This window comes from Pungitius pungitius, chromosome 11, assembly GCF_949316345.1.
Source record: "Pungitius pungitius chromosome 11, fPunPun2.1, whole genome shotgun sequence".
NCBI classification, from domain to species: Eukaryota; Metazoa; Chordata; class Actinopteri; order Perciformes; family Gasterosteidae; genus Pungitius; species Pungitius pungitius.
The window spans coordinates 17,860,478-17,875,598 of NC_084910.1; the positions used below are offsets into that span (position 1 = coordinate 17,860,478).

Genomic DNA, 15,121 nt, shown 5'->3' on the forward strand with positions numbered 1-15,121 from the left:
CACACACACAGTGCACACACATATCATGACCAATCATTCGAATGCTAGTTCCCACACCGTTGCCTCGCATGATCCCTGCTTATTTCCCATGAGCTCATGCTGCTCAGGAATCCATAGGATAACGAGCCACATCCGATTATGTAAATCACGCCGCTCGCCTCAGTGTGGGCTGCGATCGGACTTTGGATGAAGGATGGGAGCGACATCAAGGGCAACTAAGACGCCACCAACCATTGAGCTTTCGGCAATGATGGGAAGAAAGAAAAAAATCAGCACTTTCAGAGGGGCAAAGGGTATCTTGGATCAGTTTCCATGACAACTGAGGGTTTGAAGCAACTTTGTTGCGTGTCACTGTACTGTTGCTTTCCTCGCGGCAACCGATTCCCTTAACGGCTGGTAACGTAGGGATGAAATATGAAATAACGTGACCTTCATGGATCTCCACTCATGCTCATCCCTAAGACATCCCATGGTCCCACGCGCGTTCGCTCACATCGGGCCGCTGGAGGTTAAACCGACTCTTGTTTGCCATTTTCGAATCGTCCCCAATCAGCAGAGCCCCGCGGGGGGGGGGGGGGGGGGGGGACGTGGGTCCAGGGATTCCAACAAACATCTCCGCTGCTTTACCCCCAACGGTTTTCTATCTCTCCTCCTCTCCTCGCCTTGTCTTGTCTTTTTTTTCCTCCACCTCCCTTTCTCTGTAGCTCTCACTCCCTCTCCAACACACAGTCTGTCTGTGTGCTCTATAATTATTTCCATGGTTACCATTAAGGATGTGAGGCTAAGCCTGATGTACTATGGTAGTAATCTTTTCCTCTCCTCCGCCTGTTTCCCCCCTGTCTTCTCACGTGTCGTTTTTTCTTCTTCTCCTTCTTCTTCTTCTCGGCCTTATGCCCGCGCTGCTGCATGAGGTCTCTGCATGCCTCCTCTCGCGCTCTCCTTTTCTGCCACTTTTCAGTTGCTACATACACAAAAAAAGAACGACATTTAATTTGTGCAGCTTCAGTGCGTGCGTGCAATCCACGCGAGAGCAAGCCAACCTGTCCCGCGAGCGTCTTCGCGGCTTTGGTTCTCGGTGTGCGTGGTCAAACAAGACACCACCCTGCAGAAAGTGCTCTTGAGCAAACAGGGGAGCGGATTTATTGTTGTAAAAATGAGCACAATGTGAGGTGACAGGCAGCTAGAGAGCTACCGGGGGTCGGGGGGGGGGGGGGGGTTGGGGGCATGAATCACCAGTACAAACGCTAAGCGCAAATGGGCTTGAAAATTGAAAAGCAGCTTCTTCCTTGGTTTGTGGAGGCACCAACCCTGCACGCACTAAAGGTTTCAGGGGCTTATTTGCTTTCTAGCTGAGAGTGAGGTGAGAAAATGATCACGTCACTCTAATGTCGTCACGGTGAATACAAAGCTTTTTTTTTTCGCACATTATATTTTGTTTGTTTAATCCGAAGTAAAACTATATCGTGGCTGAGAGCAGAACCTTACTTGGGTCTCTGCTGGTTGCCTGGCAACCTCATAGTCTCTACAGGACTACAGGAAGTCCCAGCCCCCCCCCCCCCCCCCCAAGACGGAAATAGTCCCCCTACATTTAGAATCTCTCAATTACCAGTAGTTTTAGTATATTATTAAATATAGATTCAGAGCTGCAGGATGCCTGCGTTTTTTCCAATGCAAGTTTCACACCATTTAGACCAGTGGAAATCCAGGGGATTTACTGGGTTCGACTTGCTCTTTTGTCATGCCGTGAATGCAATACGCATATTAATCACTGCCATGGAAATGTAATTGAATGTGCTTTTCCTCATAGTAGATTAGGTGTTGCTCAGGCAACTGTCACAGTTTGGGTCTGCTTCTTGTCTTATTTTGTAGTTTTCATGTCTCTTGTGTCCCTGGGTAACTTCACTTCCTGTCTTCCCCTGTGATTGTCTGCCGTGCCTGATCGTTTCCACCTGTGTCCAATCACCTGCACCTCCCTTGTGTATTTAAGTCCTGTGAGTCGCTTGTCTTGTGTGGCGTCATTACATGTCGACCGTGTCATGTGTTCTTGTCAAGTAAGTTTGTTTCGTGTTCTCAAGTCCCTGTTTTTGTCTGTTTTGTTTTCTCCTCCTGTTTTTTCGGTTGGAGTGATTTTGAGTTCGAGTTCTTTGACCATTAAAATCCTTTTATTTTTCATCATTTCCGCGATTGAGTCCTCCCTCCTTGCCCTCGCACCCCGCGCTGTGACAGCAACAAAGAAATAGTGTAAATTCAGCACAAATGCGTGTGGGGATTATTTTCCATTTGGCTATTTATTCAGACGCACTGCTTAAAGTGAAATAATATGCGAGTATTTCCATAGATTGCTATTATTTTATTTATTTTAGACATTTTGTTACAGCAGTCGGTGCATTTCCGGTTGCACTTTTATTTTGAACAAACGCAGTCAGACGCGGGACAAAAGCCGAATATGTTAAAAGGACGGGAAAAGGTATTAAAACACGGCATAACGTTACGGTTTTATTAGTGTGGCAGCTGGCTGTTATGGGCACATGGTCAGTGTTCAAGTTCATTCTTTGTAAAGTATTATATTTTTTGTTTTTATGTTAATGAAAGATGCTAAACGGGGTTTAATAATTTTTGTCTTCATTACATTTTCCTCTTAGCTCTTAAATTGTGTTCATTAAAGCTTTAAAGACCATCAGTTCAAGACTCCAGAAAAAGGATTTAGGCCGGGATGCCACATTCCGTGCACATCAACAGGAACTGTTCATATCATTTTAAAGGGAAAAATTATATTCCCACTAGTGTCCCAATCCCCTCCCTTTCCAGTACCTCTACCAGGGATGGATTTCAAACTGCTCCCATCCCCCCTCCCAGTCCAAACTTGATCAAGTTCCATCAGCTTCGCCTGGACTGCAGAGCAGACACCAGCTTGTGTCGTGCAGCCTCCATGTTTCAGATGACTAGATAACGGGATGTTGAGGCTGACAGCGTAGGAAGGTACCAGAAGAGTTGTAACAGGAAACACACTGTGACAGCCAGACCCCTGAAGAGAGAATGGAAAGATTGGAGTGGGGGGGGGTGTTGCATGGCAGGAAGCGCCACAGAGAAAGACTTGTATCGTGTGACGGGATGATGGATGGTTGCACAAGGAGGACGCGGCTAGACATGTGCACGCTGCAACCTGGCTGGGCCTGTGGCGGGGCGGCGGCGGCGGGGATGCCAGCGCAGACCGGGGGGGCCGGCATGTAAAGATGGGTATTTCAAAAAATAAAATCACATCACAGCTTAGGGACAATTAATACATGTCAGCTAGGGTTTTCACTGCCTAATGTGTGGTGTCAAAATCCACTCCACCGGGGTCAAGGTCACTTCTTGTTACAGGTTGGTATGAAAATCATTCACTTCAAATGCCGGCTGTTTCCTTGTTATAACCATCCTCAGGATCACTGTTTTTCATTATTTATCCCTGATTTTCATACTTTCCCTCCGCCTGCCGCCGATTCAAATCGCAGCACTTCCAAATCGCAGCCTACATTTTTTAACCTTTAAAATACAGCCACCTGCCAATGGTGCATCGGCCGCCCACACAACCACATTTCTGCAGCCCTCGTTTTTTCTGCTATCCAGTTATTGCAAAGTCCTCTGTGCAACACGAAAGCCTGTGCCAGTAAATGTGGAAGGATTTGAAGCGGTGACCATCAAATCCAACCGAGCCAAGTGCGTCCTTGTCGGGAGCAATCTTCCCGCGTTGCAATAGAAGGAAACGATATCTTTAAGGAAGGGATGTGACCCTGCGGAGTAGTCACCGTCGGTTCGGGGACGAGGCTGCTGCGGCTTAGATGGAGTGGAGTGGAAAGTCTACGGGTTCATGGAGGAAAAAAAACAAAACCAAAGCAGTAAAATTATAGTCCTGTTGTTCTGCAGGAAAACTACCCAAGCACCTCACCTGGAATCCATCTAAAAGTGCAAGGACGCCGCGATCCTTGCGAAGTTTGCTCTCACCAGAGGGAACTTTCAGATAATATTCGTCAAGAGGTGTGAAGCCCAGACAAGACGTTCTTTCATTTCCTAAAGACACGCACGCAGCAGGCGAGCGACTAAACATATGTCGAACCTGCGCGACAGCGCGAGCATATTGCCGCCTTTGTCACATCCACCTACACACGTGAACGTATGTGCAGAAGAGGCCCTTGTGGCGGAACACACCACGTGGCCCCCGCGCGCTCGAGACTTTCACCAGGAGCCACAACTCGCCCAGGTAACGACAAAAACAAAAACAAACGCGTTAACGGGTGACGCAGGGGGGGAACGTGTATTTGGAACCAGCACTACGCGCGGGTTTCCCCCCCCCACGTTGAGGAGCGAGGCTGAGCAAACACACGCACACACACACACACACACACACACACACACACACACACACTCTCTCACGGAGCTCCATGCCCCTGCGGCCTGGAGAGGAGTAGCGTGCATCAGCACGGCGCCGCACGGGGGCCTTGAGGTAGCAGCGAGACACGGAGTCGGTGTGAGGGCCGGAACAACGCCGGCCTCTTCTCTTTCCCCCTTCCGACCACCCCCCCCCCCCCCCCTCCCCCTCTTTCTTCCTGAGCCTGCATTGCAGATATTCAATTTAAAAGACGGTTTGAGTGCAAACCGGAAAAAAAGGAGCCTTGACGGTACCGTACACACACTCACCCGGGGGGGGGGACGGGAGTGAGAGGGAGATGCAGACTAATGTCACACCCCGGTAGCCGCAGAAGGAGATGTTTGCCATTGGCATACGGTGGGATTAATGCGGAGAGCTGTGCACAGTGGCTGGTTGTGTCGAGCTCGTTCCACAGAGTTTTCCTACTTTTCATTTGAACACTATTTTTTTTTTTCCTTCTCTGGGATGAATCAATGAAAGAAAAAAAAAATGACATCGACACAAACACCCTTTGAGGTACTTTGAATCTGGGGATAAATTCAAAGCAGACTTTAAAGCATGCGACGGTACTTGGTTTTCCCCTGAACATTTGAGGGGAATAAGAAGGTGCAGACTCTTCTTCTGTGGTGCCTGTTCCTCTAAACAAGCGTGCATAAGAGAATGTGTGTATCAAAGGCTACACAAGCTGCCTCAGCGTTCTCTCTGCTCTCAGATCAGATATTTGACTTACTTCTCCCGCAGAGCTTTGGGCCCACAGCCGGTCCGCTCATTAGGCAAAAGTCAGGTGTCACGGGGCAGTTTCCTTCTGCGGAGGTGATTGGTTTAAAAAGGTGCTACCAGCGGGGTTTAGTGTGTTTCAGAAAGGTGAAGAGTGCAATGCGCTACCTTTTTTCTGAGGATTCAGCCGCAGGAGTTTCGGCACAGAATATAAAAATGCATTATTCCTCATGTTTTCCTAATCAAATGTTGGTTATGATAGAAAAAGCATCAAAAGGTTGAAAAAGACAATCGAAAAAAATAAAAGCCCATGTGTGTTGTCGTCGATGACTAATCATCAGCGGGAAAAGGCTTTGGAGGAGGTTAACTTTCGTTTACCCGGTCCAGCTGTTGTTCTCCCTCAGACATCTGCTGCGATGAGGTTTTGCTCATCCATGTTTAATTTTTCTCCCGGTCTCTGACACAATGGAGGTATTTCACATTAAAGGATCAATTCAACTGATTTTCATTCTGACTTTTCATTGAAGATGATCTTTTGTCAACTCATCAAACTCATTTTCTCGTTGTTGGAGAGTCTCCATAGATCCGTCTGTGTGTAATTCCTTTATAATTTAACTGGGAACCAACTCTTTAAACTGAGAAAATGTCAATTGTAATATAATCAATTAATAATACAATGTAATGCGTGGCAGTTTGACAGAGCAGTTGCTGATTAAATGAAAAACCTCAAGTTAATTGACTTTAATTAACTGGTTTTCTATGGTTCGATTGTAAAACTCAGGAGACTTTGAACTAATCAGTCAACTTAGATTTAACTTTTTTTTTTTATAAGGCAGCAGGGGAAGTTGAACCAGTTTGAAGTGTGTAAACAGACAGCAGATCCAGTGGGTGGTGCGCGTGTGAGTGCTTTCACTTTGAATTCACGTAACCTCCCCTGTCATTGAACAACAGCTTACTAAATTTAAAAACACTCCCTCGTCAGAGTCCCTCGGGGAAGCTTGGAGCCAGGCAATTATTTCATCTCTCACTTTGTTGCATTGTAATTAAAACGGCAAAGTTCCCGACGATGACAGACTGACAGAACAACATTCAATATAGACCCTAAATTTCATAACTGAAATTAGACCTGGCTTTCGAGTATGAGGAATAGATGAGCACTTTCTACACTTTGTATTATATGTGTATGTATATATATATATATATCTATATTTTTGTAAATCAACCCTAAAAAGGACATTGTGGAATTCCCATCGATGTGCCGTTAAAGGAACAGAGCCTCCCTCATCCCCAAACTGCCCCATCATCTCGGGGTGCGTCTGTCCCGGAGCGGACACCGACGTCCCCCTCCTCGCAGACCCCCTCAGCCGCCGTCGTCATGCCGATTTTTCCACCGCTTCCCTCGGTTCTATTTTTACTTCTTCTTCTTTCTTTTTTTTTTTGTACAAGGCGGATGAATTGCCAACTCGCCCGCGGCTCCGTCAAGGTTACTGCACCTTGGTTCTTTTGTGCATCTCTACATCTACTCCATTGTACCAAACACAGCGCCAACGTTGCTGCTTTCTTCAAGCTATTCACGGTTCACACCTGGTGATGCTGATGCATCGCCGGGAGCTGGCAGGAAGCTAAAGGTTAGAAAAGAGCTTTGGGCCTGTATGCGGAGGGTTTCTGGCTTGTGTGGAGGCCAGGCGTATGCAAAATAAAAGCTTCATGCTTCAAAAAACCATCGTCTCCTGACGGGTCTCCAGTGCTCGTGTCCATGCGGAGCCACATACGATGGTTTTTCGATGGCTCCACTGGCCACGGCACTGGGATTTGCACTCAGACCGCAATGTAGGAAAAGAGAGGTTTCGTTGGGGGGTGGGGGGGGGGAACACTGCGGCCAGAATCAACACAAACCCGAAAGGTCCCCGTGGAAGCTTTTAAGGAATCATCGCACTGGCCGTGCATATCAGCCAAGTCAGAGGTGCGTGAGAGGGCGATGTGGGTGCTCAACAAGCAGAGCGAGTAGAGCTAAAGCGACGTAGCGAAGCTGCAGGCGCTGCAGGAGAGGAGCTTCATCCAAGCCTTCAAAAGCCCTCATCAAATCGAACCAGTTGGACCAAGTTTCTAACCAGGAACATTAAGGAGTCACTCTGATTGCAAACGTAGAAAACACGTTGACGGCACCTGCCTCGCGGAACGCTGCTGCACCACTGCGTGGAGAAGGGAGGACTTGTAGTGTCGGTGCTATGACACCACCGGCTTCAGAGTGGCGCCACAAAATTGCACGAACCCATTTCGGTTTGTTTGTTTTTTCACACGCGTGAAATGAGATTCACTTAGATCTCTCGCTCATCATAAGTCATCACTCACTCTAGGTTTTGAATGGGTGGAAATAGCAAGGAAAGCGTGTGTGAAAAGTAGGCCAGTGAATGAGACACGCTGCCACCTGCAGCAGCTTTTGAGGAGCGCCTGAGCGTCACACTTCGGCCCAAAAACTCAGCCTAAGGAGCTGCAAAGTGCCTGGTATCAAAAGGCCGGGAATGTGCCAGGTGCACTTTCGCTGAAAAACCCAAAGAAGAAGAACACCGCGGTGACAAAACGACTGCCATCTTGTCCGGATGTGATACTGGTGTTTGGAGTCCCTGGGGGAGTTTAAACGTGAGTAGACTTAAAATGAGGTGTGGTTGTGAGATGCAGCGGGAAGGGAACGCGAAATTGACCAACAAAAACCTGTTCCAAAGTAATTGGCTCTATATTTTGCTTCTGTTTCAAGGGAACTTTAAGTACAATGCCTCTATTTAGGGTCTCAACACACTCCAGGTGCTCCAGGACAATTTAGATTTCCGCTGAAAATGTGCAGATGTAAAAGAACCCTGTACTTTGGGATCATTGGGATGATTAAGCAAATTCCGACTCCTCACACTTGGGACTCATTTTCAGACTTTTGGCCACACTTTCAATGAGTTTTGATGAAATTGTACTCCCCAAAGCAGCTGGTAACCACGCGGTTTAGCCAGAAATGTACACGAAACGCCTGTGATACTTGAACAAAGTAATAACGCATCGCTCCATCCCTGCAGCTGGCGTCAGCTGCTGGTTTATTTGCTCTTGCACTAGTAAACCTAGAAGCGTCGTCCTCATTAATACAATTACTTTTTTTCTCGTTGCCTGTGGCAACTGCTGTACTACCCCGTGGGTTACAAACACACCTGCTGGAGAATCCCCCCCGTGTGGATCATCACTATCAATTAATTGATGAGCTTGCATACCAGGGATCGACCATGAAGATCAATCAGCAAAGTCCTGCAAAGAAAGCTGTCAGCGTTCCCGGAAAACAAAGGCTAATGAACGCGGACGCCATATGTACCATACTTGTATAGAGGCCAGTGGCATGTAAATAAACCCTTTAGGGAAGATGCCTGCTCTGAAAGCTTGAAGCTGAAGGAGCGTTGGCTAACCCTTTCACGCGGTGGCCAGCCGTCACTCAAACCCGAGGCCCGGGGGCTCGCTGGCGTCCTCTCGCTCCTCTTCTCTTCCGACGCGACTGTCCGTTACGCATCACACCGGCCCGCCGGGTGTTATCACCCAGAAAGACCTTTTATTTTTATGTAATCAGTACCATTTACATGTCGTTTTGCATGAAAATATAAAATGCCTGCCGTTGTTTGAAATTGTCCTATTATGTGCCAGCTGTGAGAAAAACTCACTGAAGAAAGAGGTGAAGGAGATCTGGTTGTCGGTCAGGTGTTCGCCCACCTGAACCCCGGTTGGAGGACGGGCCTCAACTCGGAAAGGTTCCCCGGGTGTTTGAACTAAAGCTGCCAGAGTGCAACAGTTCAACAGCATCCGGTTGCGAGTTTCACCCTTTGACGCGCAGGTGAATAAAGCTGCTCGGTGGAGTTATCCGCAGCCGAGAAATACCGTATGCGTAAAGTAAAGAGTTTTTTTAGCGCCTGCAGACTTGGAAAAAGTTCTGCACGGCTTCGTTTCCACTCGAGTTTCAGTCCTTAAGTGTTTCGTGAGGCGCATATATTTGGTACTTTGAAGAATTTTAGTCATATCTACTGACATTATTCCCCATTCTTTGAGGTAAAATGAGCTGCTTGAACGAGCCACCAAAATGCTTCCAAAACTTTAACTCATAATAATTTCCAAAGCAGTCTCCATTACTCTTTAGGAGAGAGGACGAAAAAGAACATTTTCACTTGATAGATAACGGATGTGAAAGCATCCCAATCACGAGAGGTCCCCGGGGAGTCAAAGGGAAAATAAGGCTTAATACAGTCACTCCAAGTGGTCCAAAACCCCTGATATAAACCTCAGGGTGGAGGAAAAGTCAGATTATCAACAACGTTATTAGGATTGATCCCCTGTGGACCATGAACATCTGTCCACAATGTCCACCGTCCAGCGCATCGATCCGCGTGGTCTCGGCTCGTGGTCTGGAACATCAAAGGGCTTTTGTGAATTTAACAAAAGTCCCAATAATCCATCAATACATGAGTGGTTTTTTTCTGAAGACTAATTTATGGCACGTTACACCGAGCCTTCGATTTGGTTTAACCCTCGTTATACGCTTCCAATTTGGGGGGGGAATTCCCACCACTCTCCAGTGTGATAATGAGTCATTTGCATGAGAATATGCAACTCAGTAAACCATGCGGCACACATCAATGAGTTCAGCAGAGCGCGTATCGAACCAAGCGCTCGTTTTCAGGGGGCCTCTGGGTCCGCGTCCATCCAAACGAGTGCAGCGATCTCACTTTGTATTCGCTCACAGTTCCAGAGACAAGACAGGCAGATGAGATCAGCAAATCCCTCCAAACACCAAAAGTTTCACAGGGGCAGATGTTCCCTTTCCCCCCTCGGAATGAATCACAAGGTTTACAAACCGTCAGCCTGCACGGTAACGCCGCTACTCAGGGGGGGGGGGGGGGGGACACTGGTGCAAAATGGCTCTGTTGTGATGACCCTCTAAATCAGTGGTTGTCAACTGGTCGGGCTCCGGGGCCCACCATCACCCCTTAATGACAAACCCAAATCGAGGAACATTCTCAACTTCTCAAAATTTATTCAAAATCAAGTTCATAAGCTGAATTTTAGATTTTATATTCAGGATGTTTAATTATCCTAAAAACCCAATGTCTCCCCCATATCAGAATGGTTTGACCCAACCTGGCACACGCTGCTGAAAACATGGACGGACGAGTCGGCAAAAAAAAAAAACGACACTCTGCTGCATTAAAAAAGTCAAAATTCAAAATAAAATCACAGGAGGAATTTTTTTGTGATTTTTTTTTTAATTATAATTTTTATTTTCCCATGCAGAGGCCCGCGACCCATTAAAATCAACCCACCAGTTGAGAATCACTGCTCTAAATGAACTCTTATCACTGAGCCCCAGCCAATGAAGCAGCTAATTGTGACGTTCGGTATCGCGCACAACTTGTGCACGATGCAGCTTGTCTTCATTGTGGAGGAAAACGTCAACACTAAAAAGGGCATTAAAATATCTCTCAAAATGTGGCTTTGCATGGAGCTACTTGTGCATTTATATATATTTTTGTTTTTGATATGTGTCTCCACTTCCACGCCTTTGCTGATGAGCCTTAAAACCCTTCAGGCTGTGGGCTCAGTTGACAGCTGGTGTCGAGGAAACAAGAATGAAGAAGAGCACGAGCTCGCCGCACGGGAAAAGATCGCGGACTCCGAAGGTCAGCCGGGGGCAAAGCGCTCCGAACCAGTGCCGAGTCGACAGAACCGCGGCGGCGTGTCTCCTGAACTTAAACTTGCATGTTTTGTTTAATATTCATTTCATTTTTTTTTTCCCGCATCAATGTTGTCAATCGTGTTTTTTCCGCCCAGAGGAGGCGTTTGAGGACGAAGGGCTCGTTTCTCCGCCGCATGCACTGGGTGAAGGTCCTTGGCGGTGATACTGCAGCAATACAGCATCATTCACTTACGGTGTGCCACACTTTGTAAAGTTTGTACAATCCTTTTCCAATTCCCCTAAAGACGGGTTTATCCCACAGCGTGGAAAAAAAAGACACAAAAACACCCTCCATAAACCCAGCTGTGCAGAATTCCCAGACTATCAAATAGTAGCTTGCTGCTTTAGTAATGCTCTGATTTGTGTAACTTTAAAGCAAACCAGCAGAGGGGAGACGTGGCCACGGCAAAAAAAAAAAAAAACGATTCCATCAGGGGAGGCAAGAAAAAAACTCCACTCAACGTAATGCCGTCACCTGTGTGTATATTTGTATATTGAGTAAATTTACAAAGTAATTAAGTAAGACACTGGTCTGATATCTGCAGATAGACATTTAGTAAGTGATGGTCCCCATTACAAAGCAGGGCATGTGTAATAGGGAAGTCGGGCCTGGTGGCTGCTCCAAATATGGTCACCTCCCTTCACTGGTTGCAAAAAACACCTTTGACGGTAAAGAACAAATTGCTAAACTAATCCCCTTCATGCTTTAGTTTGAGTCTTCCGGATCCGAGCGACTCGCGATGCTCGTCTTAACACCAGCGGTGGAAAGTCTAGCGCCTTGTTTGTCTTACGTGCCCAAAACTAAATTCTTTTGAGCAGCCACGGTGCCCGGAAAACCGCATGGTTGCAAGAAATACACTTTTCAAATGTTGTGTGAAGGTCACTCATTGTAAAGGAAGGAATTCTTTGCTATCGCAATAGTCTGCTGAGCCGCGATGGCTGGAGGAATAAGTGAGATCTGCAAGGACAAACCGGGGAGAAGTCGGGCATTTTTTTAACCACTGTTGCTGAACAACCACAATCAGCTTTGTTCTGTTGCGTTATTTTTATTTTTTTTGTCTCCCTGCGGCTAAGCCTAATAAGATTCCTCTAATGACAGAGCAAATTTAGATGAAGTTAATTTACAATTTTAACAGAAAACATTAAAAGGCCAAATTCATTAGTGGGGGATTATCACGTGTGACACATCTCACGTCATGGAGAGGTTAATGAGGGGGAGAATACGCAGGCTTTCTTTTGGTTTGCCCAATGTGCGTCTCGCTATGACAACAACGGAAATATGGAATGTTCATGGCACAATGCTTTGGAAATTAAGCACGAATGTGTCCTCAACTTACTTCAGGCTGTGCAGATCACAGCACTGCTACATTACTGATTACAGCGTAAACGTCCTGACCGATAGGAATCAACATTCCCCAGATGATCACTCACATTAAAACAATTCCTTAAAACTGCAGGAAGCGTTGAGCATTTCCTTTGGTTGACATCTCAGAGTCAAAGGTTTTACAGAAAGGACTTTTTGTGCCTCGAGGTCACACTCATGAATCTGAAAATATTGTCAACAGACATACGATAGGATCAATTTCCAGTAAGTAAATCAGGCAATGAATTATATATGAACCCCTCAGCAACAAACCTTCAGAATATAGATGGGAAGTCGAAAGTGTGTGAGTACAACCGAGAGAGAAGGAGAAGATATCTCGCTCAGAGCATGACAGTAAAAAACAGCCTTCAAAGACGTACATTGTAAAATTGGGTAAAAAAATCATCATACACATTTATCAGCTATCTCCATACATTCCATACAAGTGTATTGGATAAAGCACAATCAGAAATGTAACCAACATCGCATTTTGATTAGTCATAAGTGCCGTAATCCTGTGCAAATACATTCTGCCACGACACATGTATCCAACACCAGAGGAAGAACTATTTCGTAGTCTAGTGAGGAAAAGTCATTTTTTCCCTGACACAATCACGAAAAGTTAATTAAGCCTCATATTTGCATAAAATGCTTATGCTGCACCGTAATTATCCACCAAAATGAATGTCTTGACTACGTGTTAATTACCACCTCGACATACAATATTTTCTAATAGCTGCAGAAACTCGAAGGACAGAGAAAAATGGATGCGTCCGCACCACATAATGTGTTATGACGCGGCAGTGAAAGAAAGCCAGTTGAGGCCTTATGCGTCACACTAACCGCGTATCGAACGTGCAGCCCGATATCTTCCGTCTCGCTGTGTCACCTGTGTCACCTGTGTCACCTGACATAACACGCCGCGCCAGGCAACCAGCTGGGATTGTGGTCAAATGTCTCCATTGATCAATACCTTGTGTAAAATGCCAGCTTTTACCCCTCTGATGAATAATGAATCAGGGCTGAAGTATTAATGTTGTCACAAACACACGGGGGTGTGTCTGCCAGCTGCAGCAGCTGCAGTTGAAGCTTCTCGCGGAGCTTGTGAGCGGACGCATTTGAATCCGTTGATGGTGGCGGGGTCACGTCTTACGATTTTGTGAAAAATGCAGCACATTCGACATTTTGGAGATGAGCGTTTCCAAGAATGCCACCGCGCCATCTCACCGTTTCAGGTCACTTGACTTTATTATATTGGTCGAGGCATCAACCTTTGACCTGTGGTCCAGTGCTGCTCAGTACGTAGAGCACGGCTTTAATAGTAGTTCCCAACAACACCGTTACCAGTGGTTCTTTTCAAAATAAAAGACAACCATGACTGGACCTTCTTATTGATGATTCCCACCTCAAGCTAGCTTAGCTTAGCTTAGCTTAGCATGAAGTCAAGTGCAACTTGACTACGTACTACGTTTCCAATGCTAATAGAGTTTTTGGAACAATTAAACAAGCAATATCTTGAGTTCTAGATGGGCCGCACCTGCGTCAGCTCAACGACATCTGACAGAGAACATAAAAAAAATAGTTTATGTGGCTCCCATTAAACGTCTCTGACCGTTGCCGGGGGCAACCTCCTTTTCATTTTTTTCCGTGGATCAGATGATCACTTGTTGCCTGTGGCGCATTTATCTGTTTCGGATCGAGTAACCACCGACGGTCCACAGTGGTGTCAGTGCATCACAGCCTGTAGCGTAGCATGCTAACACCCGCGAATACGTTTGCAATGCGCTTGGGTCGACACAAACTGGCATCGCCACGTCGGCATATGTCCCGGCGCGGTGGGACCGCGTCCGCCGATGTGTCAGTGCTTGACTGCTTCGAGGTCAGAAAGCCACTCATATGAAAACTGAGGGAAACATTTATCCAGTCGAATCAGCACAACTGTTGAGGTGGCATCAACGGCAGATTCATAAATGGAAGGGTGGGGGGGGGGCCCTTAAAATAGAAGGGTGAGTTGAAAAACTCAGTAGATAGGTCCGGAGAGACCGAGACATGCCAAACAAACCCGATATAGAGAGCCAGCAGAGGATCCAGTTTCACAGAGCTGAGCATGCAGAGATACGAAAGCAGAGCGAGAAAAATAAAAAACTTCTTCATGGATCGACCAAAAAAAATAAAGAGTGAGGGAACTCAAAAAGATATGCATGACCATCAAGGTAAAAAATGCGAGAATTTCAATTGAAAACCAGAAAAACAGCTAAATCACCCGACTTAAGAATATCGAGGCAGATTCTGTTGGAGAGAAAAGAGCTGCCTCAGGCGCCGATCAGATGCTTTTATCTCCGCTCGGCTGCAGAGTGCTGCTGTGAGTGCTGCTCGTAACAGCTCCAAGGATGCAAGGATCTTTATATCATTGTTGTTGCTATGCAACTGTCTTATTGTTATAAGCCGGCTAACTTAAAATGGTACAGGTGATAATCTTTTTTTTTGTTTTTTTTGTTCTCCTTAAAACCAAAATTAACAAGAATGTGAAACAAGAAAAAAAAAACTTAAACTTTCGATGAGAACATTTCGGAGCAACAGAAAAATTAATTTTAAAAAAATAAGAAGGTTTGCCTGCTCACCCATCTCGGGATGGTGCCTGCCCTCCACAGGAACGCTGACTGTCCGCCGCAGCAGCTTGTTCCTGTGAGACTCCGAGCGCCTCTCGCGCATCAGCAAAGGGTGCACCTGCATGGAGAGAGCACAAGGTCAGTGCACAAGCACACGCCGCTGAAGCAACGCATGAGAACGCACATTTTTTTTCTCCAAAAGCGGTAAACACTGCTCGTCCAACCCTCTTTGCGAAACAACTGTAATACAGTCGGTGTAATGATGGTGTGGA

The 15,121-nt window shown here is 46.3% G+C and overlaps 1 protein-coding gene across 8 annotated transcripts in view; it reads right to left on the reverse strand.

The window, feature by feature from the left end:
* syngap1b (synaptic Ras GTPase activating protein 1b) overlaps positions 1 to 15,121 on the reverse strand; it is a 91,132-nt gene that overhangs the window by 42,146 nt on the left and 33,865 nt on the right. For all 8 annotated transcript variants that reach the window (XR_005114464.2, XM_037454651.2, XM_037454653.2 and 5 more), the window contains one exon: positions 14,862 to 14,967. Coding sequence is in view for 7 of the 8 variants with exons in the window: in XM_037454651.2 (XP_037310548.2) it covers positions 14,862 to 14,967 (106 nt within the window). In the remaining variant the exon portion in view is untranslated. The remainder of the gene's footprint in view (positions 1 to 14,861; positions 14,968 to 15,121) is intronic.